Below are 27,355 nucleotides of genomic sequence, written 5' to 3'. Positions count from 1 at the left end.
TATTGCAAAATAATGAACTTAATATATCTGACATTTTCTCCCTACCCAGTTTACCCCTATACATTTTTATGATGTGGACTGGTCATTGTTATTGAATCGTAGGCAATTTGATTGGATTAAGTTGTTATTAGTTTACCTTCAAACTTTTTTATGCTTTTCATACATGACTATTGATTAATTAGAACGTGCATGAATGTGACCGGTAACTAAAATGACCTTCAAACTGGACACTGGACGAGTCAATATTATGTTTTATCAATGAAAGTTAAGGTATGAAAGGTAAGAATTGCCACTTATTCGATTTTCACAAAATTTTCGGACTATACAGTTGGAAAGGTTATTTTTTAAAAGCCTATTGTGAAGAGTAAAGAGAAAGTTTACAAATAATACGTTTTGTTCCATTAAACAAGTCATTTTCGTAAGAGAAATACCGAAATATATTTTACGCACGACTACGGCAGGTAAAATTATTATTTATCATAATAAAAAAAGCATTTTTCAGTCTCATTGGAATATGTTGATTACAATTAATCCCAAACTTAAGAAGTAAGTAACTAAAGTCAAAATATGTCCGATCTGCCTATTTCTGCACATCAAAAGTCAATACGATCGTTTTAAAGTCAATTTCGTCTACCTCACACAATCTTGTTAGGCACTATAGTATTTTGTCTCACATTTCATTTGTTTTTGTGGTCATGGGCCTTTTAATTTGGATACATTAAATGTCGTCTGATCTGTGAATAAACTGATTTAGTCCTATTCCCAATTATTCCATCTTGAGTTAGAGGATTTGCATTACGGGTATTCATGCTTAGCAGACGGCTCATCCTGTCTTGGTCCTACGAGGTCATGTGATTCCCGCAGTTTTTATCTTGATTGATAATCTATACTTTTAATCAAGAAATTTGAATCTTGGAAGAATGCTGTTGGGTTTAATTTATTACTTTATTCTGTTTCTACGCAATTTTGATGTATGTTTTTTTATGACACATTATAATGGTTGATTACCCTTGGGGTCTTAATTTTTATATTTTTACCTTGAATTGATTATGATACCGATGCAATTGCATTTTCTAATTCTTGGCAAAAAACGTACTTTCGTATTTCCACTTTGTGTTAATTAGATAACATTTCAGATTAAATGTATCCTTTGTAATAAAAAGATTAAAAGAACGCAATTCCTTATAATTAGAAATGGATTTTTCTAATTTCACTAAAGCTGCCTAAGTGCACATACTATTAATATACAACCTAGTGGCTTAATTTTTCATGATCAAACACCAATGGTAATTATATAATGTAATCGAATTCATGTACACTATTGTCAATATGGCTTTTGATCCTGTATAATATTTTAATACATTTTTTATTGGAATGAAATATCATGTGGTCAATGGGTACAACATTCAAAGTATGTCTAACTCAACAGCATAGTTCAAGACGTAGAAAATGACAAAAATAAAACTATAACATTTTTTAGCTACAGTTCAGTATATTATTTCTTGCGTAGGTTTTAAATGATATTAATGAACTCATCATTGACACCAGGCTGAAAAGTACGCAAGATGGGCATATCTTCTAGAAAACACATCAGTGACGATGGAATCAAAACAGCTAAAAGGCCAAATAAAATACGAAGTTAAGAAGTTCTGAGGCCAAGATAAATAAAGTAGCCAAAAACAGCTTATAGAAAAGAAGATGTGGTATGATTGCCCATGAGACTACTCTCCACAAGAGACCAAATGACACAGAAAGTAACAACTATAGGTCACCGTACGGCCTTCATCAATGACCAAAGCCCATACACTATACAGCATTAGGTTGTCCGATCCTGGGATAAAAGTCTGTCAAAAATTATTGCAAACAGTTAATTTATATTTTTGACCATATCAGTAATAACTCGTGTCAACACAGAAGTACTTATTACTGGGTGTAGACGTGTTGACTACTGGGTTTGTTGTGTTCTCCGGAAAGACACTTCTAACAGAAAAAAAGTATTGACCTATAGCTAGTGAATGTAAATAAACTCATCATAGACACCAGGGTTAAAATTATGAACATTATACTCGCGTTTCATTTACCATGACCCTTTTCAAAATACTATGTATATTCTTCGGTGGACGTATTCAAAATAATGATTTCAAGGTTTACAAACTCGTAAAGAAGACAACACTTTAGTCATAAATGCGTGTGAAAGTTAAAAAAAAATTCAAACGTTTTTTGTAGGATTCGTGTATAACGGTGCCGTGTATTATTATTATTTACACGTAAAAAATCAAAACGATCGATCGCCCTTTTTTATCACGTTTTAGTGCAATCATTTTGACAACACAAATCTGACCGTTCGTGCTGAAACAAATATGTGAAACGAAATTAAAATAATCTGGGTAACATAGAAGCTTATGTTATACTTTATAATTAATACAACGATAATTGTCCCTCTTAGCTCACTTCTCTGTTTTGTCTCATCCTGGTATTTATGACGAGTTTATTCAAACCGACCCTGTCATGCTCATTCAAAGTATACACAACTGTCCATTTGGTGTTTTAAAGGATTATCCTAGGTTCTTTCCTTGTGTCCAGAAATACCTTTTTTTTTTTTTAGATTATTCATATTTACTTTTTGAACTGTTACTCAAAAGTATTTACAAATGCCCATTCGGTCAGGTTTATGTCATATGCACTGGTTCCATGTCCGTTAAATGAACCAAGTCTATTTGTTTTGATTTTTACGCAAATAAAATTCAATCAATGAATCAAACTTTTTCCGTCGTTAAGAATTGAAAATCATTCAATTGTCTGCATATTATAGTGATAACAAGTGTTCTCTGTCATTATGTACAAATGATCTTGATACATTTTATTATCTACCAGTGCATTTAGCTACACCAAAAAGAGGTCAACACCATTTGATTCAATCATCATTGACCAAATCGTGCAAATGATCTAAATACTTGTTTAGTTTTGTCGAGAAAGCAGTCTTCAAATTACAACGAATCAAGCACGGGTAGATTTGTACAGTTAAATGATAATTCATTATTATAGATATGATGAAAAAAACATCTACACAAAAAATGTTTTCCGAACATTTTAGACGTTTTATTTGAGAGGTTTAGCTAGATTAAAACCATGTTCAATCCACCTTTTTCTACATAGGAAAATGTCTGTACCAAGTCAGTATTATGACAGTTGTTATCCATTCGTTTGATGTGTTTGAACATTCAATTTTGCAATTTGATAAGGGACTTTCTGTTTTGAATTTTCCTCGTAGTCAAGTATTTTCGTGATTTTACTTTTTGTTTCTTTAATATTTGATTAAGGCACCGACCATTCATCTATTGTAGCCAGCTTGTTGTTAATATTAATTGTTTGATTTTGAGTTTCTTGAGAAAAACAAGTTTCCAAAAGGAAGAGAAAATTATAAAATTTCTAAATGATGGACAATATTTTTAGAAAAAAGACATCATGTTTTTGAATGTCATACATTTCAGTTTATACAATATTTTGTTTCTCTACTGATACAAAAATTAAAAAAAACTAATATACACACGCATGTATATGACAACATTGGAAATATAACTGCGTAGAAAGTGTTAATTAACAATTCCAATAATTATCCCTTGTGGTCTTGCAAATTACTGGAGTCTTAATCTCAGCATTGAATAACCATAATTTCATAAAACTTCATATCAGACAGGAAAATATTAACAAATCATATCGAAACAACTATATGACTGTATTTATTACTTAAATCAAAGAAACAAAATACGTTTGTTCCGATTAAAATCAGTATCGGAAATTATAGCGATTTCTCAAACCTTCATTAGTATGTATGAAATGCATCTGATGTTTGTAACTATGTTCACAAAACTAAGGAAAAATCCAATTTGAACATTATTAATTGTTTCGATGCATTGATAAAAACCATAATTGCAAATCCTAGACAAATGTAAAAAAAACTAAAAACAATTCCTAGACAAATATGTAAAATAAAAACTCAAAACAATTCCCAGACAAATTTTGCAATATTGTAAAAATGAAAAAAAAAACCAATGATCTTCAAAGTTTGAAATATTGTGTTATCTATCTGTTTTCTAAAACTTAAAATAGTCAATATTAAAGAGTATCAAATCTTAATTTAGCCCGAATGAATGGCACATAAACCCACACAGAAACACACCATTTCATAACTAATTCTTGTCCGAAAACGTATCGAAACAATCATGCATTCTTAATACACTTTATTGTTATTTGAAAATCTGTCCCGTTTTACCCGATAATCTGCCCTGCTTGAACTTTGAACACCATACAACAATCAATTTTCAATTGTGACGTCTGATATTGTCTATTATGACGTACAAAAATTACGGGAACTTCTGTGATGTCCAGTAATGGGGGGAAAATAGCGATAAGGTGTATTCTTATCTTCGAAACTTTTGTCATAATTTTCCGCAAATAAATTTGTTCAATAATTCAGAATTTTCTAACTTTCAAATGAATTCCCAGTAGTCTTTCCCCTTTTTCTTTTAAGACTGAAAATAAGGAACACCACGATTGCAATCACTAATATAACCATCAGTGTATTTATTTATGCGCAATTCATCGAGACATGTCAAAGCAGTAGGTAGCTAATACGTTGACTGTTCTTAATACAAGTATATAAGATTTCTAAAATCATGTACAAGATTATAGAGCGTGTACATCCCAGTTAATGCAGTATTTTTCCTTATATCGGCTTTTATATCCTTTGCGACAATTTGTTGAATTTTATCAATTTCAAGAGAAAGACATTCAAATTAGGATTTGAAATGCATTATAAAGCATCACAAAACAAATGTGTTTTTAAAAAATGAATGGACCATAATTTAACTCACATTCTGAATCACCAGTGTAGCGTTATCTTTCTGTTTCGCCATTAACTTTGAAAAAGGGGCAAATGTCTATACTATGAATAAAGACTGAAATAGAACTGCACCTCAAAAACGCATGGGGAAACATTTCTGTTATCATAAGCTTCTTTGTTGTCGTTGTTTCCTGTTCATAATTTCTTTATGTCTAATTCAAATATTCCATGTCAACTATATGATAATGTAATTAATGTTTGTATAAGAAAACAATTCGGTGCATTAAAGGGTGCGTACTTTATTGCGTCATTTTCTTGTTTTGACACACATTATTATGAAAGTAACTCTTTTTTGTTCTAATGGAGTTATATATTTTTTCAATGTGTACTGATAGACGCAATCGTAAACAATTATACTTTCTTAATACATTAATGCCACTTGTAGAATAACTGCACAATTCAAACAAATGTAACTATTGCATACTTTTTGAAATGTAAAAAGCAGTCTTACCTATTGAATATATGAAGTCCAACATATGTATCATTCCTTAAAATTGTCCAACTGTCAAGGACGAGTTTCACTTCCTCCTCCGACACAAATGACGTAATCTGCAAATCTTGATTGTCAAATTTAATGTCCGAATAACTGCAACCCATTCTTTCATTAAAAATGTTGGTTAAGATAATCTCAAATCAACATCGATCTCTGATCCGACTTAGTTTAATTCCCCAATGCTATTCAAAGTTGTTAGTCTAATGACAATATTTTTAAAGCATAATTTTGAGCAGGTGTCCATCATATGGATGCCGGTAATTGGAATTTTAATTTCAATAGAATAATTGCTGATTTTGTATAGATACAGATTTATTTGTCATGAAGATGTCCATACTGATCAATAATGTATTGGTAAATGAATAATTAATAGATTGATAAACTGCATTCAGTTGTCCAGCCATTGTCTTTAAAAGTCATTAATTAACCAAAAATAAACAATACATTACGATGCTGCAACACAAGTTGAAGTTTTGAATAGTCAGACAAACGTGAGACTACTGAAAGAACGATAATTACATCTATTTAAACTGTTATGACACCCATTTATGATAAATACTAATATGCTACCTGATCATTCCTAGAATTCAGCAACATCAGAAAGTTAACAATCAATATCGTATTATCTGTGAACTGTATATCAAATAAAACATGCCTTATCGCAGTTTTAATAGTAAATCTAGGACAATTTAAATAGTATATGGACCATTACATTATGCATTTAATGTATCTTAATTCTGGAACAGTATATTACATCACAATATTGAAACGTATCGGGTAATTTTAAGTTATATAAGGATTGTTCATAAGGCTAACAACCATAATACAAAATTTTAAAGGTGTAGCAAAGAGACAACTCTGCATCAGAAACCAAATATGACGAAGAAATTAGCAACTATAGCTAGGTCACCGTAAGTATTTCAACAGTACACAAAAATTAAACTGCATAGCAAGCTGTAAAAGAACCCATCCTAACAAAACGTAAGAAAATTTAAATAAGAATACTTACGAGCTGGTTTATATTCAAGATAATAAGCGGAAATTAAATATGAATATGAAAAAAACTCATCATAGATACCAGGACTAAATTTAGTATATACGTCAGACGCGCGTTTCGTCTACAAAAGACTCATCAGTGACGCTCGAATCCCAAAAAGTTAAAAATGCCAAATAAAGTACGACGTTGAAGAGCATTGAGGACCAAAATTTCTAAAAGTTTTGTCAAATACAGCTAAGGTAATCTATGCTTGAGGTAGAAAAGCCTTAGTATTTCAAAAAATTCTAAAATTTGTAAACAGTAAATACAGACACAAACGAATACCACTGACTTGGGCATGGCACATTCAGAATCAAAGCGTGCTATATCATTTTGTCATGGCTTCTAGCCATCCCCTTACCTTGTGCAGTTGTGTAACAGCACAACATAAAAACAAACTATAAAGATAGGTTAAAAAGAGCTCGCTACAAAGCACAAAGTAAGAAAAGACTCAAATACATATATGAGAGTACTGACAGTTTCGGAAATAATTTCCTTTTTTTTAGTATTTTTAGCAATGGTCTCTTGTTAATCACGACTTTGCGTTACGTTAATTTAATGTATCCAAATTATCTTAGAACAAAGACGTGATTTAAAGGAAACCTTTGCCAAACATACCTTTTGTTAATTGCTGTAAACACTTTTGTTTAATAATTACGTAAAAACAGTCAAAAAGTTGTCAATGAGCACAATCTGTTGGTATCCGAAATTCTAATTATTTAAGTTTTGAATCGTTGCTATTTTTATCTTAGATATTAAGGATTAATTATTGCGTAATGTCTTTGAGAAATTACTCTTCCTGGTTTAGTACGTGGTAGCAATGCGATACAATTATTGTATGAACTAATCAAAGGGTTCTAATCAGAGCAGAATGATAATAATTCACTTATAGCTACAAGACGAAACATAGTTATAAACATTATTTCAATAACTGGGTTCATTGGGTGTTCACGATGAAGGTAAAGCCAGAAAAGTGCTTTCGAGGCATTATATAAAACGTGTCTATTTTATATACCAGACATATATACATATTAAGAACAAAATAAAAGCCGATTGTAACAAAAATAGTATGTAGCACGATTGTCTACAGTACCAGAAGTCGTGGTTTGTTTCCAGGTAGATTTAAACACAATAAGTCTTTTAAACACTTGTATTTGTAGCTTTTCTACTAAACACGCGACAGATAGGAGTAAGTGAACAAAGATAAATCGAGTTATTTTTATGAGCTTATACCAGTGCAATATTTTTGATTTTAGACGTTTGCATTGCACTGACTTGCTTTGCTTCATCCGACTACTAAAATAATTTACTCAAACACCAAGGCATTTTCCTAAAGATTAAAGCGGAAAAATAAATACGAATTCAAAGCAAACCTTCAGGAAAAGGGGGAAGCGATAAGAATTCAATGTTTGTGTTATTATTAAATTTTGTTTTAATTGTGTTTGCTCTCTTTTTAGAAGTATAAACATTTAAATAAATTAAGCAGTATTACACCTCCCGAAAAAGTCAGTAATTAAGACAAACTCCTTTTATCCTTTTTTCTTCTTACACATAATAAAGCGTAAGTAAAGCAAACACCGTTGCCGGTACAGTATTTCTATATAAAAAATTATCATATGACTTCGTATGGTTTAATGTACTAATTATTATGTCAGTTTTTAAGCCATGTACTCTTAATCTGTTCCTGTCAAATAAACGTAATCTATTTTTGTTGAGTTTGCACTAACACCAATCAATGCATTAATCAAACGTTCTCTATTGTTGTCAAACATGTAAAAGGAGACTCATCCAAACAATTGCTTTGTATAGTATAGTGATAATAATTGCCCTCAATATGTACATTTGTACAAATGTCGTTGTTTCATGAGGGGGAGTGCAAGGGGTTTAACTGTTATGCTGTTATGGGGCAATTTAATTCTTTGTTATCTGTTATTTTGAAAATATATTTGCTGTTAGCTGTTATTGTCTTATTATTTGTTAGCTGTTATTGGGCTTTTAGTTTTTTGTTATCTGTTATTGTGATAATGTATTTGCTGTTAACTGTTATTGAAAATTGGAATGTTAGCATTTTTTTTTTACAGTCAATATTCGGAATAAATTGAAGATCATTGGGTATTGGGGTTTACCACTACTAATATGTTTGTCTCGTATTCAGAGAAGGATTCCATTAACATATATCCATCACAGAAGTGAGGTCCAGGACAATTCAAGTATATCTTATGATTATCCTTTGAAATAAATTCCATTTTTTAATGAATGTGTATTTAGAATTATCTTAATATTTTGTATGAGAATAATGTTCCTTGTTTTCCGTACGAACATATTAAATTAAAACAATTCTTAATATGACAAAAAGGAAAACATATGGCCAGGAATATCTGACAAGGATCTCAATGAAGGACTAGGTCCTAACAACCACTTAACCTTTTATATAATATGGTACATATACTCAGCTCTAAGATTCTTTTCAAAGCAGAACCAAATGCATTGTACAATGAAAGTTCCAACCATGTACTTGGGTCCGAAGCTGCACATAACTTATTACCAACAAAGATTTATTTCGTTTTAAACTATTGTTTCCAAACTATGTATCCTACTTACTAGTACACTTGGTTCAATCAAAAACCTCAGCTGATAAAAAAATGTTCAAATAAGGCCTTTGAAAATAGAGAAATAAATTGCTTTTAGAGTGTCAAAATTCGTTCGAAGTACTTGATAAATTACATGCTTATAATTGGTGCTTTTGATTTTTCTACCCTATATACCACTTTGCCTCATAGTCTTATTAAGAAAAATTCACACACCTCATTAAATGGTCATTTAGAAAAAGTCAGAATATTCAAACTCTTTTAGGTCATTTTTTTATTAGCAACAAAGGGAGCTTCAGTCAATAAATATAAACAATACACCAACGTTTCATGAGAACTGCTGAAAGCATTTTTGAGTTATTTTTGAAAACTAGAAAATACCACCTTTTTCTAATGAATAAATCCCTTAACTCAATAACAAAATCAAAAATTAATAAAAATCGAAAGGGAGTTTACAACAATAGACATGATAGATATAAACATTTCAGCAAAGTTTCATGAGAAGTGCTGCAAACATTTTTGTGTTAATGTCTGAAAACTGGAAAATCCCCCTTTTTTTTCTCCTGGAAACGTAAAATCTAAAATTTATAAAAATTGAAAGTGACCTCATGGTAATAGATATAAACAATTCACCAACATTCCTTGCTTTGTGAAAGTATGTTTGAGATATTATCAGAAAATAGAAAAAAAACACCAATTTTATTGAATAAAAAGCCATTACCCAGAAACTTGAAATCAAAAATTTATAAAAAAAAAAAAAAAAAAAAAAAAAAAGGGAGCTCACGTCAAAAGATATCAACAATTTCCCAAAGTTTAATGCAAGTTGGTTTTAAAAGAGTTTTTGAGTTAATGAATGACATGTTGACAACAGACGGACAACAGTATACCATAATACGTTCCGTAAACGAGCGTATACAAAATATTATAATATATTGAGCAGTAATTTAAACACATTCTAGATACATAAATTAATACTTAAAACATAGTCATAGAAGATGGAATGCATTACAAAGGATATCCGTAATAAGAAATACTGATTTATCAAAGACCGAATTATTTTAATATTTCATTTACTGTTATCTGTTTTTGTCCATTTTAATTCCCTGTTATCTGTTATGAGCCAAATCAATTTGCTGTTTTGCTGTTATTGGGACCCCCCTTGCCCCTCTTTTTTATTGTAACAATATTATCAACTACCTTTACATTTATCTGCAAGAGGAAGCGGTATACATAATTGATTTTTATCTTAACTGAAGTGCGGGTCCTAGAAAAATTGTTCAGGGAGAGACCATTATTTAGTAAGATCGTAAGATAGAAATCCCTCTCGGGTATGTTTTTAAATTGAGATGAATATCTGCAGAGTAATATTTCTTCATATATATATGAAATACAAAGTCCAGCCTTCCAAAAAAAAAACTTATAAAGTATAACTTTTGAAGATTTCAATGCACGAAAAGTACTCGGCATTTAACCATTGACAAAACAAGTATACTCTACAATGCTCTGTTTCATCCATTCAATGCAAAAATAAGAAGAGTTACAATTGTAAATGATAATACTCTCCAACAGAAAACAAATCAAGTATAGGTTACCATACGGTCTCCAACAATGAGCAAAACCCGTAACCACATAACAGGCTGTTAGTAAAAGGCCCCGAAATGACAAATGGAAAACAATTCAAACAAGAGAAATAATGAGCTGATTTATGTACAAAGCAATAAACTAAACGCAATTATATAGAAGATGTTGTCAATCCAATATATGAGCTGTTTTTTCTACCATTAAGTATATACATTTGTACATGGCGTGTTATTCCAATTAATTTTCTGTATTTTTGGATTGATAGTTATTCATTGTATTTATTAGAGACAAGTAATAATTTCAAACCTTTCTTTTTTTCATTCGTTCAATATACATGTATAGGAATATGAGCATAAATGATAAAAGTAATATCAATGTTTCTATTATCAAGAACTGTTCATTGTAAACTGTACAGGTTGTTTTTGTTTCGAAAGATGCCATAGGTATGATTTTTGTAACTATTAAAGACGTTTTAGAATTGACATTTTAACTTTTAGTGCTTTCAGAAAAACCTAATTGAAACACCAGCTTTTTTATGCAAAGGGGATTATACAGTAATTACGCGACTCCTGTACACAACTTTCACATTAAAACCTTCCATGGACAATTAACAAAGCATCCACAACATTGAAAAGCACAATTATAAATTGAAATTGAAGTTATTTGTGTCATTTCCTCGACATTTACATACGTTTTTATTCTTTGATTTAATTATACATGCAGCTAACTTAGTTCATTATTGCTCAACGCTATGATGTAATTTCATAGACCACGCAATAAGAATGTATGTTTGGAGACAATTCCTGCAGTGCGTTAAGTTATTCAATACTTAACTCTAAAATGACCTTTCATATAAATAAAAATAATTCTCTCAGACAGTTGGATTATAAGAGTTAAATTGATTTATACTGCACTCGTTCTATTTGAGCTGTCAAAATGCGTTGACTGTATATTTCTATGTCATATACTGTAAATTCAGAAATTATTGCGATGTTTTTATTATTTCGAAAAATACGACAAGGTTATAATCGCAATAATTCAAACTCGCATTTTGAAATTTTGTATATCAATTAAACAGGATTTTCTATATAACTCAAAAGTTAAAATCGCATTTTAGACTAAAATGACAAAATCGCAATAATAAATGCACGCAATAATTTCTGAATTTACAGTACAGCCACTGACCCCATATCACTTTTTTTAATGAATATTTAAATAGAAGTTGCCAAAATTATATTTTATTATTCATACGACCTCATCAACCTGTTTTTGTTTGCAATGTATACAACGATGAGTGGAACGACTCAAACTTGTTTCCTTTACAAATTTTGAAAAAAAACCCATATTTCACTTGGTAATATTTTGTATTTGCAACCTATACATCATAATTTGTTATGCTTGTTGTTGATATTATATCCCATACTTAAACAAAAACGTTCACCATCGATTACGGGTTTCAACAGGTAATGTACATTTCATTGTGTCGTATATTTCTCCGCCTGCATGATATGAAGCCTTGTAAAAGAGCGATTTTTCCCAATATTTAAATCAAATAAATAACATTAACACATTAAAATACAATTGAAAATGTGTTTTTTAGATTGCAGTATAAAGACAATAATAGTGCATTAACTTGACATATCAACGATATAAGGATTCGGCCCGAAACACTTAAAAGTCTTAACACTTGTATTTGTAGCTTTTCTACTAAACGCGCGACAGAGAGGAGTAATGAACAAAGATAAATCGAGATATTTTTATGAGCGTATACCAGATACCAGTGCAATATTTTTAATTTTAAACGTTTGCATTGCACTGACTTGCTTTGCTTCATACGACTACTAAAATAATTTATGCAAACACCAATGCATTTTCCTAAAGATTAAAACGGGAAAAGAAATAAGAAAGCAAACATTCAGGAAAAGGGGGAAGCGATAAGGATTCAATGTTTGTGTTATTATTTAATTTTCCATTCGTTAAATATACATGTATAGGAATATGAGCATAAATGATAAAAGTAATATCAATGTTTCTATTATCAAGAATTGTTCATTATAAACTGTACAGGTAGTTTTTTTTCGGAAGAGGTCAAAGGTATGATTTTTGTAACTATGAAAGACGTTTTAAAATTGACATTTTAACTTTTAGTGCTTTTATAAATATCTTATTGAAACACCAGCTTTTTTATGCAAAGGGGATTATACAGTTATTACGCGACTCCTGTACACAATTTTCACATTAACCTTCCATGGACAATTAACAAAGCATCTACAACATTGAAAAGCACAATTATAAATTGAAATTGAAGTTATTTGTGTCATTTCCTCGACATTTACATACGTTTTTATTCTTTGATTTAATTATACATGCAGCTAACTTAGTTCATTATTGCTCAACGCTATGATGTAATTTTCATAGACCACGCAATAAGAATGTATGTTTGGAGACAATTCCTGCAGTGCGTTAAGTTATTTAATACTTAACTCTGAAATGACCTTTCATATAAATGAAAATAATTCACTCAGACAGTTGGATTATAAGAGTTAAATTGATTTATACTGCACTCGTTCTATTTGAGCAGTCAAAATGCGTTGACTGTATATTTCTATGTCATATACTGTAAATTCAGAAATTATTGCGATGTTTTTATTTTTGCAAAAATTGCGACATGGTTATAATCGCAATAATTTAAACTCGCATTTTGAAATTTTGTATATCAATTAAACAGGATTTTCTATATAACACAAACGTTAAAATCGCATTTTAGACTAAAATGACAAAATCGCAATAATAAATGCACGCAATAATTTCTGAATTTACAGTACAGCCACTGACCCGATTTCACTTTTTCTAATGAATATTTAAATAGAAGTTGCCAAAATTATATTTTTTATTCATACGACCTCATCAACCTGTTTTTGTTTGCAATGTATACAACGATGAGTGGAACGACTCAAACTTGTTTCCTTTACAAATTTTGAAAAAAAACATATTTCACTTGGTAATATTTTGTGTTTGGTTGTAAGGATTCGGCCCGAAACGGGGAACTAGCTCGGCAGAGTCTCGCATTTCCCCGTGTCTAAGCCTCATCCTTATATCGTTCATATGTCAAGTCAATGCGCTGTTATTGTCTATATAGGTTGAAAATTATGTTATTCTTTACCCACAGGTTCTTGCGGATCGATTCTTGTGATGTTAAATGAAATGGAACGAAATATATGGCATCACATACAAAATAATAAAAAAATATACACTTTAGCCTTTGAAGCAAAAACAACAAATGTGTCTTCTTATATCTATATCCAGATAGTTTTTTGAAGGTTTAATGTCCAGGGCAAACACTGTATTTTTCCTATAGACTTTCTTAGCAGTCTCTTATTACCTGATTTAAACATACCATTCTTTATTTGTTGCAGAAGAAATTTGTTATCCTATTTTTTTTTCTTTTAAAGGAAGTTGATTCTATAGGTTGTGAAAATTAGAAACAAAATATGGAAAAAAAACATATTGACTTTTTTTTAATTTCCAATCCAAACGATGATTTGTTGTTATTTCAATTTAACTTGTTATCGTCTTGAATATGATTTAATATATCCCATTTGACGCTAAGAACAATAAAAAACAATCTTGATAGGTTTTGTCGAGAAAAATTTCCTTATGGAACGCCAAAACTGTCTTGTTATGATCATTTTCATTATATGATGAACGTTTGCCATTCAATGAGGAATTTTACCTTTATATGATGTGCTAAGACTGTTATATGGTATCCAGCTGACGTTCATATGATGTATAATAGGCAAATATCCTTAGACTGTGTGCAAATATCTTAATATAATGTTCAAATATCTTTATATAATGTGCAAATATCTAACATAATGTGCATATATCCTTCAATAAAATTTGGAAACATCTTTATATAACGTGGTTGTGACATAACATTCTGTGATTGTAACATTATATGATGTGGTTCGCTTTACTCCATTGTACTACGCCAACATATCCTTATATGATGTGCTTTAATCGTTGCTAATTACTGTGTCATTTGGTTTCTTGTGAAAGTTGTCGCATTGGCAATCATACCACATCATTTGTTTTATATATACAACTATAGATCCTCGGTTGTGTATTGGGCACCTGGAGTTTACATACATGATTTACCATAAGATAATCTGCATTCGGAATTGTTTTAATGCCAGTTTACTTTTATAATCTCACAGCTTCAGTTTCATATCAAATTTCGAAAGTCCAGTCTATAGGAAAATGAGAGGTAGTTTAATAAAGTAGCTAGTTGAAGAATCTTCTTGCTGTGGTGAAAAGTAATTTAGCTGTATACCTATTATAACAATTAAATCAGTTATTTTTATAAGTATTTTTGTACCAAGTCAGGAAAATGGCCATTGCTATAATATAGTTCGTTTCTGTTTGTGTTACATTTTAATGTTGTGTTTCTGCTGTGTCGTAGTTCTCTTATATTTGATGCGTTTCCCTCAGTTTTAGTTTGTAACCCGTATTTGTTTTTCTCTATTGATTTATGAATTTCGAACAGCGGTATACTACTGTTGCTTTTATTTATAACATAAGCTATCACTTTTAATATCGATTTTATAACATAATCGATAAACGCCTCTAACGATGCATACTTGTATGAATGAAAAGTTATATTGAATGAACTTCACCTTCGTGTTTTACAGTTGCATATAAAAACAAAGTGTTTGCATGCAGCTTTTACACTACTTTTGTTCACATTTTAATAGGTTCAACTAGAAAGCTACCTGCAACATAGAGGTACCTGACACACATCAAGGTCTTTGGGGCTTCGATTTGTTGGAAGTCGCTCATATACACCTCCAGCTTCAAGGCAGCGAACTGTTAAAAAGTACTAGATAACCGAACGTTTTTTTGTTTGAGGAGGGGATGAGAGGCATGTTAATCTTATACAATCTTAATCTTATCTGAACTTTTTTGGATTCGAGCGTCACTGATGAGTCTTTTGTAGACGAAACGCGCGTCTGGCGTATATACAAAATTTAGTCCTGGTATCTATGATGAGTTTTTTCTTTCATTTTTTTTTACATAAATAAGGCCGTTAGTTTTAACGTTTGAATTGTTTTACATTGTCTTATCGGGGCCTTTTATAGCTGACTATGCGGTATGGGCTTTGCTCATTGTTGAAGACCGTACGGTGACCTATAGTTGTTAATGTCTGTGTCATTTTGGTCTTTTGTGGATAGTTGTCTCATTGGCAATCATACCTCATCTTCTTTTTATGCTGTTCAACTTTGTACTCGTTTCGGCTTTCAAAGTTTTGTATCTGTGCGTCACACATAGGTCTTGTGTGAACAAAATACACTTCTGGCGTATTAAAATTTTGAACTTGTTGCCTTTTGTTGGCTGTTGTTCGTGTGATTCTTTGTTAATTGTGTTCTCCAATTTATTTATATTGTAGTCCTGTGTTGTCATTTTGATGTTATATTTCACATGGCCATAAAAGTGCGAGGTTTGGCATGCCACAAAACCAGGTTCAACCCACCATTTTTTCCTTTAAAAATGCCCTGTACCAAGTCAGGAATATGGTCATTGTTATATTATAGTTCGTTTCTGTGTGTATTCCATTATAACGTTGTGTCGTTTGTTTTCTCTTATTTTTGAGTGTAAATTCACATTGCGATAAGACGTGTCACGGTACTTGTCTATCCCAAACTCATGTATTTGGTTTTGATGTTATATATATTATTCTCGTGGGATTTAGTCTATGTGTGTTATATTTTAGTGTTATGTCGTTGTTCTCCTCTTATATTTGATGCGTTTCCCTCGGTTTTAGTTTGTTATCCCGATTTTGTTTTTTGTCCATGGATTTATGAGTTTTGAACAGCGGTATACTACTGTTGCCTTTATTTATATTATATACATTGTTGTATTCCAAATTTCGCCAATAAAGGCATTATTCATTTCTGAAGGTAAGCGAAAATACTCTTCGTTTTTATTGACAAAAAAAGATGAATGTTTGGTACATTTGCCTTGTTTACAGTTCTTTGTCCTTCGACTGGAGGTGTATACATGATCAGCCTCCCCCGAAATTTTTTATGTTGCGGTATACAGTCTTATTGAATAAAATTTAGAATGGAAATGGGGAATGTGTAAAAGAGACAACAACCCGACCATAGAACAGACAACAGCAGAAAGTCACAAACAGGTCTTCAATGCAGCGAGAAACTCCCGCATCGGAGTCGTCCTTCAGCTGGCCCCTAAACAAATATATATACTAGTTCAGTGATAATGAACGCCATACTTAACTCCAAATTGTACACACACTGAAATCAAAAATAATAAAAGACTAACAAAGACCAGAGGCTCCTGACTTGGGACAGGCGCAACAATGCGGCGGGGTTAAATATGTTTATGAGATCTCAAACCTTCCCCCTATACCTCTAGCCAAGTAGAAAAGAAAACGCATAACAATACGCACATTAAAATTCAGTTCAAGAGAAGTCCGATTCTGACGTCAGAAGACGTAACCAAAGAAAATAAACAAAATGACAATAATACATAAATAACAAAAGACTTCTAGCAGTTAATTGACATACCAGCTCCAGACTTCAATTAAACTGATTGAAAGATTATTTCTTCATCATATGAATATCAGGCACAATCCTTCCCGTTAAGGGTTTAGTATCATACTATTATAACATATATGAGGAGAACATAACCCGTATCATGCCAACAACTGGTTTTTAAATAAATGTGTTTAGTTCCGATGCAAAGACCCTATAAGTGAATCAATATTCACGCCAAAATATGCAATCTTTAATGACCTGACAACAGTATCGTAACTATATCCCTTCTTAATAAGTCTATTTAAAGGTTTTGTTAGCTTCTGAGGTGAATACTGACATTTTTGTGATTTATAAAGACTATTTCCATAAAAAATGTGATGTAAAATATCTGAACGTATAAGAAGTCTGCATGTTGAGCTATATTTACGAATGATTTTCTTAATCTATCTTTCTATCTACAAAATAGATGGATGAAGACAAAATTAAAAGCTACATGATATATAATGCACCACGTAGAAGCTCACCAAATTGCTCATTTCGTCCATACTTGGGCACTTCGTAGGATGAGTGGTCTAGGTTTCGACCTACAGTATCACTAGCTTGTTTACACAGATGTTGTGAGTTCGAATCGTGTATGTGGCAGGTTCTCTCGATTCAAATCTTTATTGATTATATCTATCAGTTTTCTTACCAAAGGTCGGTTGAAAATTGCACATCATATAAGAATTGACAAATGATTGAAGTATATTTGCAAATCATATAATGATGTCTGCACATCATATAAGGATGCTCAGACATCTACAAGTACCACTCTGTACATTTTAACAATATTTGCAAATTTGCAAATCTGCCTTGTCAGAATAAGCAACCTATTTTTTTCATTAAAACTGTTAATTAAGATAATCTGAAATCAACATCGATCTATGATTCCGCCTTCGTTTAGTTTCCATTGTTATATAAAGTCGTAAGTTAAATGACAGCGGATCTTTGGAAGATTAATTTCAAAAGAAGAATTGCTGATTTTAAATATTTACAGATTTATTTATCGTGTAATAGATTGGTAAATGGCTAGTAAAACGATTAATGATAGTCCACCATTTGTCTATCTACTGTTTTAAAAACTTACTTTGGTAGACAAAAAAAAAATCAAATATTACGATGCTGCAATTTAAATTGAAACCGTAGAACGACAAAATTCGAGACAACTGAGAGAAGGATCTTTTCATATAAATCCATTTAAATGATTATGAGACAAAATTATGATTAATACCCGGATGTAACAGGAACATTTCTAGAATTCAGCAACATCACAAAGTGAACAATCAATATCGTATCTAAATACTAATTGTGTTTATCAAAGTTACGCGTACTTTATCAAAAGTTATAATAGTTGATTAATGACAATTCCAATATTATGATGCTACTGCTGGTGGACGTTTCGTCCCCGAGGGTATCACCAGCCCAGTAGTCAACATTTCGGTGTTGACATGAATATCAATAATGTGGTCATTTTTATAAATTTCCTGTTTACAAAACATTGAATTTTACGAAAAACTAAGGATTTTCTTATCCCAGGCATAGATTACCTTAGCCGTATTTGGCACAACTTGTTGGAATTTTGGATCCTCAATGCTCTTCAATTCGAACTTGTTTGGCTTTATAAATATTTTGATATGAGCGTCACTGATGAGTCTTATGTAGACGAAATGCGCGTCTGGGCTACTAAATTATAATCCTGGTACCTTTGATAACTCTTATGTGGAGAATTAAAATGTACATGGATTTATCTTAAATGCCTATATCTAGATATGTATCAGCTAATTTCGAGCAATGTAAAGATGGTATCAAAAGGTTTATTACCATATATTAAGACTACAAAGATGAAGCGTGATTGACAATGGGACAACTTTGCAAAAGAAACTAAATTTGACGTAAAAATTTAAACGATGGGTAACAGTTCGGCCTTCAACAATGAATAAAAGTCATACCGCATAGCAAAGTATTAAAGAACACAACCTAACAAAATATAAAACAATTTAAATGAAAAAAAGGAACGACCTGATTTATTTACAAATAAAGTCATATGAACAAACTATATGATTAAGTTAAACAGGAGCATGACACGAAGCACAAAAACAGAACAGGCACATGAACACACAGGTTAAGAAATTTATTTCAAAGCCAATACCAAATAAAACAAAATGATGTAACTAAGATTAAAATAGTTATAAGTGCATATCAACAATCAGAATGATTTATTGCTAAGACGTTTTATTGTTAAAACATGACTTTGTGCAGCCTGGCATCTGTTAAATCCTCTGAATAGAAAGGTTGAAGAAAATGAAATTTCAAGTGAAAATCACTTTCCAAAATGTTTTTGTCAAATATTGTAATTTGTTTTGTTATCGAGAAACGGTAATTGGACCATTATTGTTGATGCACACAATATGTTATAATCATTCAAAAAGTTAAATTTTATAATTTGTATCGACAGGAAACAAATTCTTATCCTTAAAAGTATTGAATAGTTGCTTTCGTCATCTTAGAATTAAGTAATTTATTATTGCGTAACGTTTTTTGGAAAAATCACTCTCCTTGAATTAGTACGTGGTAGCAATGCAATACAATGAATTGTATAAACTACTTTAAGTGATTTAATCAGAGCATGATAATTACAGTTTAAATATAGCTTCCAGACCAAACAAACAACTAAACATTATTTCAATGACTGGGTTGATAGACTGATCAGGATGCGACGGAAAAGTGCGACGGAAGTATGAAATGCATAATGTGTTTATTTCATATACAATGCATTATACATATGACGGTAAGAATAAACATCCATTCCAAACAAAAATTTGAATGTATTAGGGTCGCCTAGAGTGCTGGAAGTCGTGGGTTTGCTTCTATGTAGACTTAAACAAAATAAAGAATACAGATTATTCCTATTGATTCTTCTTTCTGATCACGTGACAATTAGGAGTGAGAACAAAGACTTATCGAGTTGTAATTACAAATGTATAAGCTTAGGCTCCACGAAACCTCTTTCTAAATTATTAACATCTATTTTATCAGCATCAAAGCCGGGCTCTAAAGTAATTGCCTTTTCTAGAGGTGGCGTGAATAAGATGTCGATACTAAAAAATTCTAAAGATCTTTTAGAGTACATACAATCTAAAACTCTCTCGTCTTGCAATGGTATTATAACATTTGACTTTTCTACACTTTACACAAGTATTCCCCATTTCAAACTAAAAGACAAATTGAAAGAGTTGGTATTACTTTGTTTCATTAAAAAGAATGGCGAACGTAGATACAAGTATCTTGTCTTGTGGAGGGATAAATCCTACTTTGTAAAGAATCACTCTGATGCAAACAAAAAATTCTATCAAACTGATATTATCAAGATGCTTGATTTCTTGATTTGACAACATATTTGTTACGTTGGGAGGACGGGTTTTTCAACAAACTGTCGGAATTCCAATGGAAACCAATTGTGTCCCTCTTCTTGTCGACTTTTTCTTTATTCTTGTGAGGCTGACTTCATACATGATTTAACTTTACGTTCCGCTATACAGATGATGTTCTCTCGCTAAATAATACAAAATTTGGTAACTTTTTAAAATTTACGAAGAGATGATTTCATCAACCATTTGGCGGCCTTCGAAAAACTTCGCGGTGATTTGTGTATTATCTGTAAGGCTTTGGCGAATTATATATAGCATGCCATTTACACATTTCAAAATCCAATGCACGAAAAGTAATTGCCGTGTAACCATTGACTAGCATATTTGTATTCCTGCATTTATACGCAAATATACATTGTACTCTTCTTGCGTTATGTATCTCGATTTATATACTGCCTAGTAATTGTACAAGACACTTGGATTTGCAGTGATTGAGTATTCGTGTTAAATCTTTATGTTCAATTATATGAACATATTTGCATATTTTTATGAGAAGATAAAAGCAATACAAATGCAACTGACTGTCAATAGTGTAACTCATCATTGCATGTTGTTAAAATAACAAAAGATTTTTGTAACTATTAAGGATTCTTAATGTTTAAGGAACACCTCACGAAAAAATCAGCATTTTGTCAATAATCCCGCGACTCTGGTACTTTAACATGAATTTTCTATGATTAGTTTTAAAAAGAAAGGTATAAATCATTGAAAAGCACAATAATAAATCAAAATTGTAAATAATTATATTTTTTCGTTCTTTAATTACATCATATATCATTCAAATATCCCCACGCAATTATATCTTTTGGTTCGTTATTGCACAGCACTATGTTGTACGTCTGATAGACCACGCAATACGATCGAACGTTGAGAAGGAATTCGTGCAGTGCCTAAGTAATTTAATACTTTACAGATTGATTACCTCTTATATAGCCAAAGTATTAAGTTGGATCATCAGCGTTAAATTGATATAAGTTGTTAATTTTGATCTTCTTTCCTGTCAGGTACGTAGGTTATAAACTTAATAGAGCAAAATATATGGCATCACGTATGAAAACAATTATATGACTACGATTTTTTGGAAATGTAAAACTTTGTTGAGATGTGATATATTTAACTGCAGTATTTGAAAAAATCCAAGTAATTTCCAAATTTCTAATCTTAGTGGTCAATACCACTAAATAAAATATTCAATTAACTATAAAAAGAAATACAGTTTTCAATGGTATCAAAAAGAAAATCAATAGACCTGATAATGCTAATTTTGCAGCAATTTCATGGTAGAGAGTATAAATAATAAAAACGAAAATAGAAGAAATGGGATTTACTTACAGTCGTCTTCAATTTTCTATTAGGACGACCATCAGAGAACAACACGATTTCGTTCACTTTTAAAATAACAAATGTATTAATTTAACCATTGAAATAATACGTAAAGAAAACCAACAACAACTCACGCAAATATAAGCTTTAAGAAAGCTTACGTTATTCATGTTCATCCAAGTTACACTCTTCGTGTGTTAAGAAGCCGATAGTTGGACCTAATCAAAAACCCGACTGAGTCAACATTCTGCACTGTCGATTACCGATGATATCAGTACTTCAAAAAAATATGCTGATAAACTATTTTTATAGCAGTTGTGTCCATTGCGATTGTTGTTGAATTTGGTCAATATCAAGGATAAGATATAACAATTAGGAGTTGAAATGAAAATCATGACAAAACGAATTTCTTCCAGTTTATTTTTATATAAATTTCCGTGTTATACATTTACCAAAGTTTCTTAATGTCTTTATTTCCGATTATCCATTAAATACTTAAAGCAGAACACATGTCTTGATTTGAATATATAGAAAGAAACGAAATAAGATGTTTAAAACATTGTATGCAGCCTCATTGACATAACAAACATGTTGCACTATGCTGTTCTGATTTTATTTCTGTTTCGAATCCTCTCTTTCTGTGTCAAGTGTACTATGTCAAAATGAGTCAAATGTAATATTTTTTTTTTTAAATAAGGAAAGAAAGGTTAAGCTTTTGTTTTGCATGGCTATTGTGGTTTTCTGGTTTTGACAATACAATTTATTTAATAAAACTTTTATTCATAGGAAGAAGACCAAACTTTCGTTACAATGTATTTATTGCAAGAAGCGATCGTATCACATTATTGATTATGTTTTTGAAATATATTAAAGATAAGGAGATGTTGTATGATTTACCAACTTGTAAATATAATGGAATTTGATGCAACTATCATGCAAGTAAGATATTTAGCGCTATAAAACCAGGTTCAATCCACCATTTTCTACATTTGGAATACCTGTACCAAGTCAGGAATATGACATTTGCTATCCATTCGTTTAATGTGTTTTATCATTTGAGTTTGCCATTTGATTATGGACTTTCCGTTTTGAATTTTCCTCGGAGTTCAGTATTTTTGTGATTTTACTTTTTTCCAATGAGGCATTATTTCCCAAATGTTCGAATGAAGTTGATGGATGCCATTACATTATCATTTTCAATCGTATGGCTTATAATATGAGAGAATAAAAAGTGTACCTTACAGTCGGCTATAAAAAAAAACCCTCGACGTTACAAATATGAAACAATCGAATAGAGAAAATTAAAAGCCTTATTTATAACATAAAAATTTACAAAAAGATTTTGCCAGACATGCATGAACCAACGGCAACCACTGCACTACTGGCTCCTTACTTGGAACAGGAACATATATAATGTGGCAGGCTAAATGTGTTTGAAGGCGCCAACCCTTTCCGCACCTTGAACAGCGGTATATATGTAGGACTCAAATCTATGGCGGGTTCTAAATTTATGGCAGATTCCTAATCTACGGTAAATGTGACGTTACAAACGTCGAACAAACTAAATCTATGGTAGATTTCTGTTTTCTCCAAATCTATGGCAGATTTTTTTCATAACGACACAATTGAATAACGTATAATTATATGTACATCTTCGTCGCCGATTATGATGGCGGAACCCATAGCTTTTAACACCATTTTAGATAAAGGCATTTCCCTCGACAACAATTTTCGGATGGTTTAAAGGAAGATGTGACCCTTTATCCGAAAGAGGGACAAAATGTGCTGTACCGTCCGAAGCTCGTGATAGATAAGGACACTGCTGTTTACAGTACCGTACATTTTAGAAAAGGATTTGAAATAAATATTTTATTGCTGCCAAAGTTTATAAAGTGAAAGATCAAATTACCACATACGAATTTGATTTAAATTGTCAAGTAAAAACAAGTAAGAACAATGAAAAAACATTATATGAAAATTCAAACTGTTCTTTTGTATTTCTCTTTTTTATATAAAAAACCTGCCTTCTTGTTTGAAAAGGGACTTACTGGTTTGTTTAATGAATGGGCTAAACAGGTACCATGCACAGATTTAAAAAAAAGTGTTTTTACCGGGCGCATCATTTTAATCTTTAAGTCTGTTTTAAGTTCTATGAATTCATCATTTACGAAATGTTATGGTTGAACATTATGGAAATTTATTTCACAAATGTTTATAGACATGCTCCGGTTATTGTCTATTTCCTATTGCTTACGACAAGTCATCGGTTGTATATATATATATATATATATATATATATATTGCATTGTTTTCCATTTGCACACAATTTGCCAATAAATTTGGAAACAACAAAAAATCCGCCATATATTATAAAATTACAAAACTTGTCATAGATTACGATAGTAAAAACTCTGCCATAGATTGGGATGACATGACGTCACATTTATCATAGATTAGAAATCTGCCATAGATTTGAAACCCACCATAGATTTAAGTCCTACATATACTCAATACAATGAAGAAAAAAAAACTAACAATAACAAAGACAAGACTTTGCAGTGTTTTTTTAAATCAATAAAAACAAACCACACAAAAATCAAGAATACGAGACTAAAAAATCAATCAGTGCATTTTCAACATTCAAAGGATTCATGCAAAGACGACATTAACAAAAAGAGAAATATATAATTTTGTGCAACACTTTTCATGTGATCACATGATCAAACGAATGGAACAAATGCAAATATAATACAATGTAAAAGACCTTCTTACCTTTTGAACATATGTAGTCCAACATTTGTATCATTTTTTATCATTTTCCAACTGTCATGGACGAGTTTCACTTCCTCTTCCGACACAAATGACGTAATCTGCAAACCTGGATTGTCAAATCTGACGTCAGAATAAGTGCAACCCATTGTTTCATTGAAACTGTTGGTTTATCTAATTTGAAATCAAAATCGATCTTTGATCCGACTTCGTTTCATTCCCTATTGCTATTTGAGACCGTTAGTCTAATGACGGTATTTTAAAGCTTATAACTGAACAGGTGTTCAGCCTATCACAGCTGATTATTGAAGTTTACTTTTATGACAATTATTGCTGATTTTGTAAAGATACAGATTTATTTTTTATGTAGTAGATATTCATACTGATTAACAATTGATTGGTAAATGACTAGTAAATAGATTAATAACCTGTCGTTTTTTGTCCGGCCAATGTCTTACAGGCTTGATTTATTTACCAAAACAACCAATACCTTACGACGCTGCAACGATATGAAATCTCATAACAACAAAGCGTGAGACAACTAGGAGAACGATCATTTCATATAAATCCATTTAAATGATTATGACACCAAATTATGATTAATGCCCGGATGTTAGTTGATCATTCCACGCTTGCAACAACATCACGAAGTTAACAATCATTATCGTATCAACTAAAATGCATATTAACTTATAACTTTGTAAACTAACCGTATCTATGTTTTAATAGTAACTTTTAGACAATGCTAATAGTATATGGAACATTAAACTGTTTGTTGAATTTATCTTGTTTCTATAACAGTATTGAATTCATATTTTTGTTTTCATACATAACTGTAACAAATGAGCTACCTCGGATATAAATCGAACTTATACAACCGAATATCAATACATCTGTTAAGTTAACTTATTTCGGGTTCACAACATTTCTATGGAAGTATGTAACGATTTGGAAATTGAGTTGATATAACATAACAGACCAACATTTTTTTGAATTCGTATTTTAATATTCTAAAATCAATCATGTAAATGTATTTGTGCATTTCAATAAGGGCGATTTATCTCCTCTAATATATTAATATGAAGCAGCTACTTTTATTCATTTCAAAGCGGGATTCAGAAGGTGTATTACATTTAGCCAGAAAACTGTAGTCTTCTACAAAAATGTGTTTATTTATTGTTGTTCAAAACCGTACTTCGACCTGTAATTGTTTACTTCATACACATTGTGACTTAGTTGGAGAATTGTCTCATTGGCACACATAACAAATCTTCTTATTTCAATTAGACAATTCTACATTTATTGCTCGTGCATGAGAAGGATATGAAGATTTGTTCACTAGAGAAAGTTCATTTTCCCGATGTCAACTCTCTATCAATATTTACATACAGCGAAATTTAAAAATATTTAAAAATTACGAATATGTCATACAATATTAGTTATCAAGAAATTTTTGAAGTTGTCGATGAGCGAATCTGTGAGAATTTTTAAGGAATATATACATCTCATGTAAAAATGAAATCTAGGAATCTAATATAAGTATTAGAATGATACATCATATATATAAAATAGCCGATTTGAAAAGGGAAAAGAATTGTTCACCCGCCCCATCTCATTAACCGAATCTTTCCAAAATTGAAAGAATGAAAATCATATCAAACTATGCCATTTCAGTATTCGATACCGACTTTTTCAATGTTGAAGTTTCGTCTTTAATGCTTTTTTCCCTTACACATCATTTTTAGCCATGGCGTTGTCAGTTTTTTTTTCAATCTATGAGTTTGACTCTAACTCTGGTATCTTTCGTCCCTCTGTTACGCGTCTTTCTTTTTATAAATTATTAATTTGGTATTAGTTTCTCATCAAATGATTGTGTCTTCTAATAAGGAATATTCGTCTTTAATGGTTTCTCTTAAAATGATGCTGAACGTCTTTCATTGTATAAGTTGTGTATATTTGTTCTTTAGTATGTTCGTTTTACAATGAGGAAGTTCTGTCAATCATAATTTGCACATCTAAAATGAACTTGTTTGTCTTTCTTTGTATATGTCCTAAGTCAGGAATCTGATGTACAGTAGTTGTCGTTTGTTTGTGTAGTTTTTACGTGTTTCTCGTTTCTCGTTTTTTATATATACTAGCTATAGACCCTTGGTTTTAATTACCGATGAATGGTTTTACACTAGTAATTTTGGGGTCCTTTATAGCTTGTTGTTCGGTGTGAGCCAAGGCTCCGTGCATTGACATATAATGATTTACTTTTATAAATTGTTATTTGGATGGAGAGTTGTCTCATTGGCACTCACACCACATCTTCCTATATCTATATATGGTTTGTCTTTGATTTATATGAAATACATTCTACTGCTCCAAAAATATAAAATTCAATCCAGTTCTCTCCTCTTTCATACGAATACCAAGTGTTGCTTTCAACATTCATGCATCAATTTGTGCATATATCTTGTGTAGGAATCTAATAAATCATATATCAGCAAAATTATCTAACACGACGAATCATTATCTTAATACGATTACCGTGCCATTATATCTTAAATATCAACATGCTAGACAGTTGAAGGACAGACAAATCAGTTCATTTAAACTAATATTACCATTTAAGTTTGCTCTGTACAGGCTAAAAGTT

At 31.2% G+C, this 27,355-nt stretch overlaps 1 protein-coding gene across 2 annotated transcripts in view; it reads right to left on the bottom strand.

The window, feature by feature from the left end:
• The window catches only part of LOC139515829 (cytoglobin-1-like), a 49,629-nt gene extending 24,688 nt beyond the window's left edge, over positions 1–24,941 (bottom strand). The window contains exon 1 of one of the 2 annotated variants that reach the window (XM_071305546.1): positions 24,718–24,941. In XM_071305546.1, coding sequence (XP_071161647.1) covers positions 24,718–24,863 — 146 coding nt within the window. In that variant the 5' untranslated portion in view covers positions 24,864–24,941. Of the gene's footprint in view, positions 1–5,354; positions 5,831–24,717 lie in introns of those variants that run through there. The other variant, XM_071305545.1, reaches the window with a different exon arrangement.
• Positions 24,942–27,355: the final 2,414 nt, after the last annotated feature.

The sequence above is a fragment of the Mytilus edulis genome, chromosome 3 (genome assembly GCF_963676685.1).
Source record: "Mytilus edulis chromosome 3, xbMytEdul2.2, whole genome shotgun sequence".
Classification (NCBI taxonomy): Eukaryota; Metazoa; Mollusca; class Bivalvia; order Mytilida; family Mytilidae; genus Mytilus; species Mytilus edulis.
Note: the sequence above shows the minus strand (reverse complement) of the source record. Positions and strands in the feature narration are given on the sequence as shown.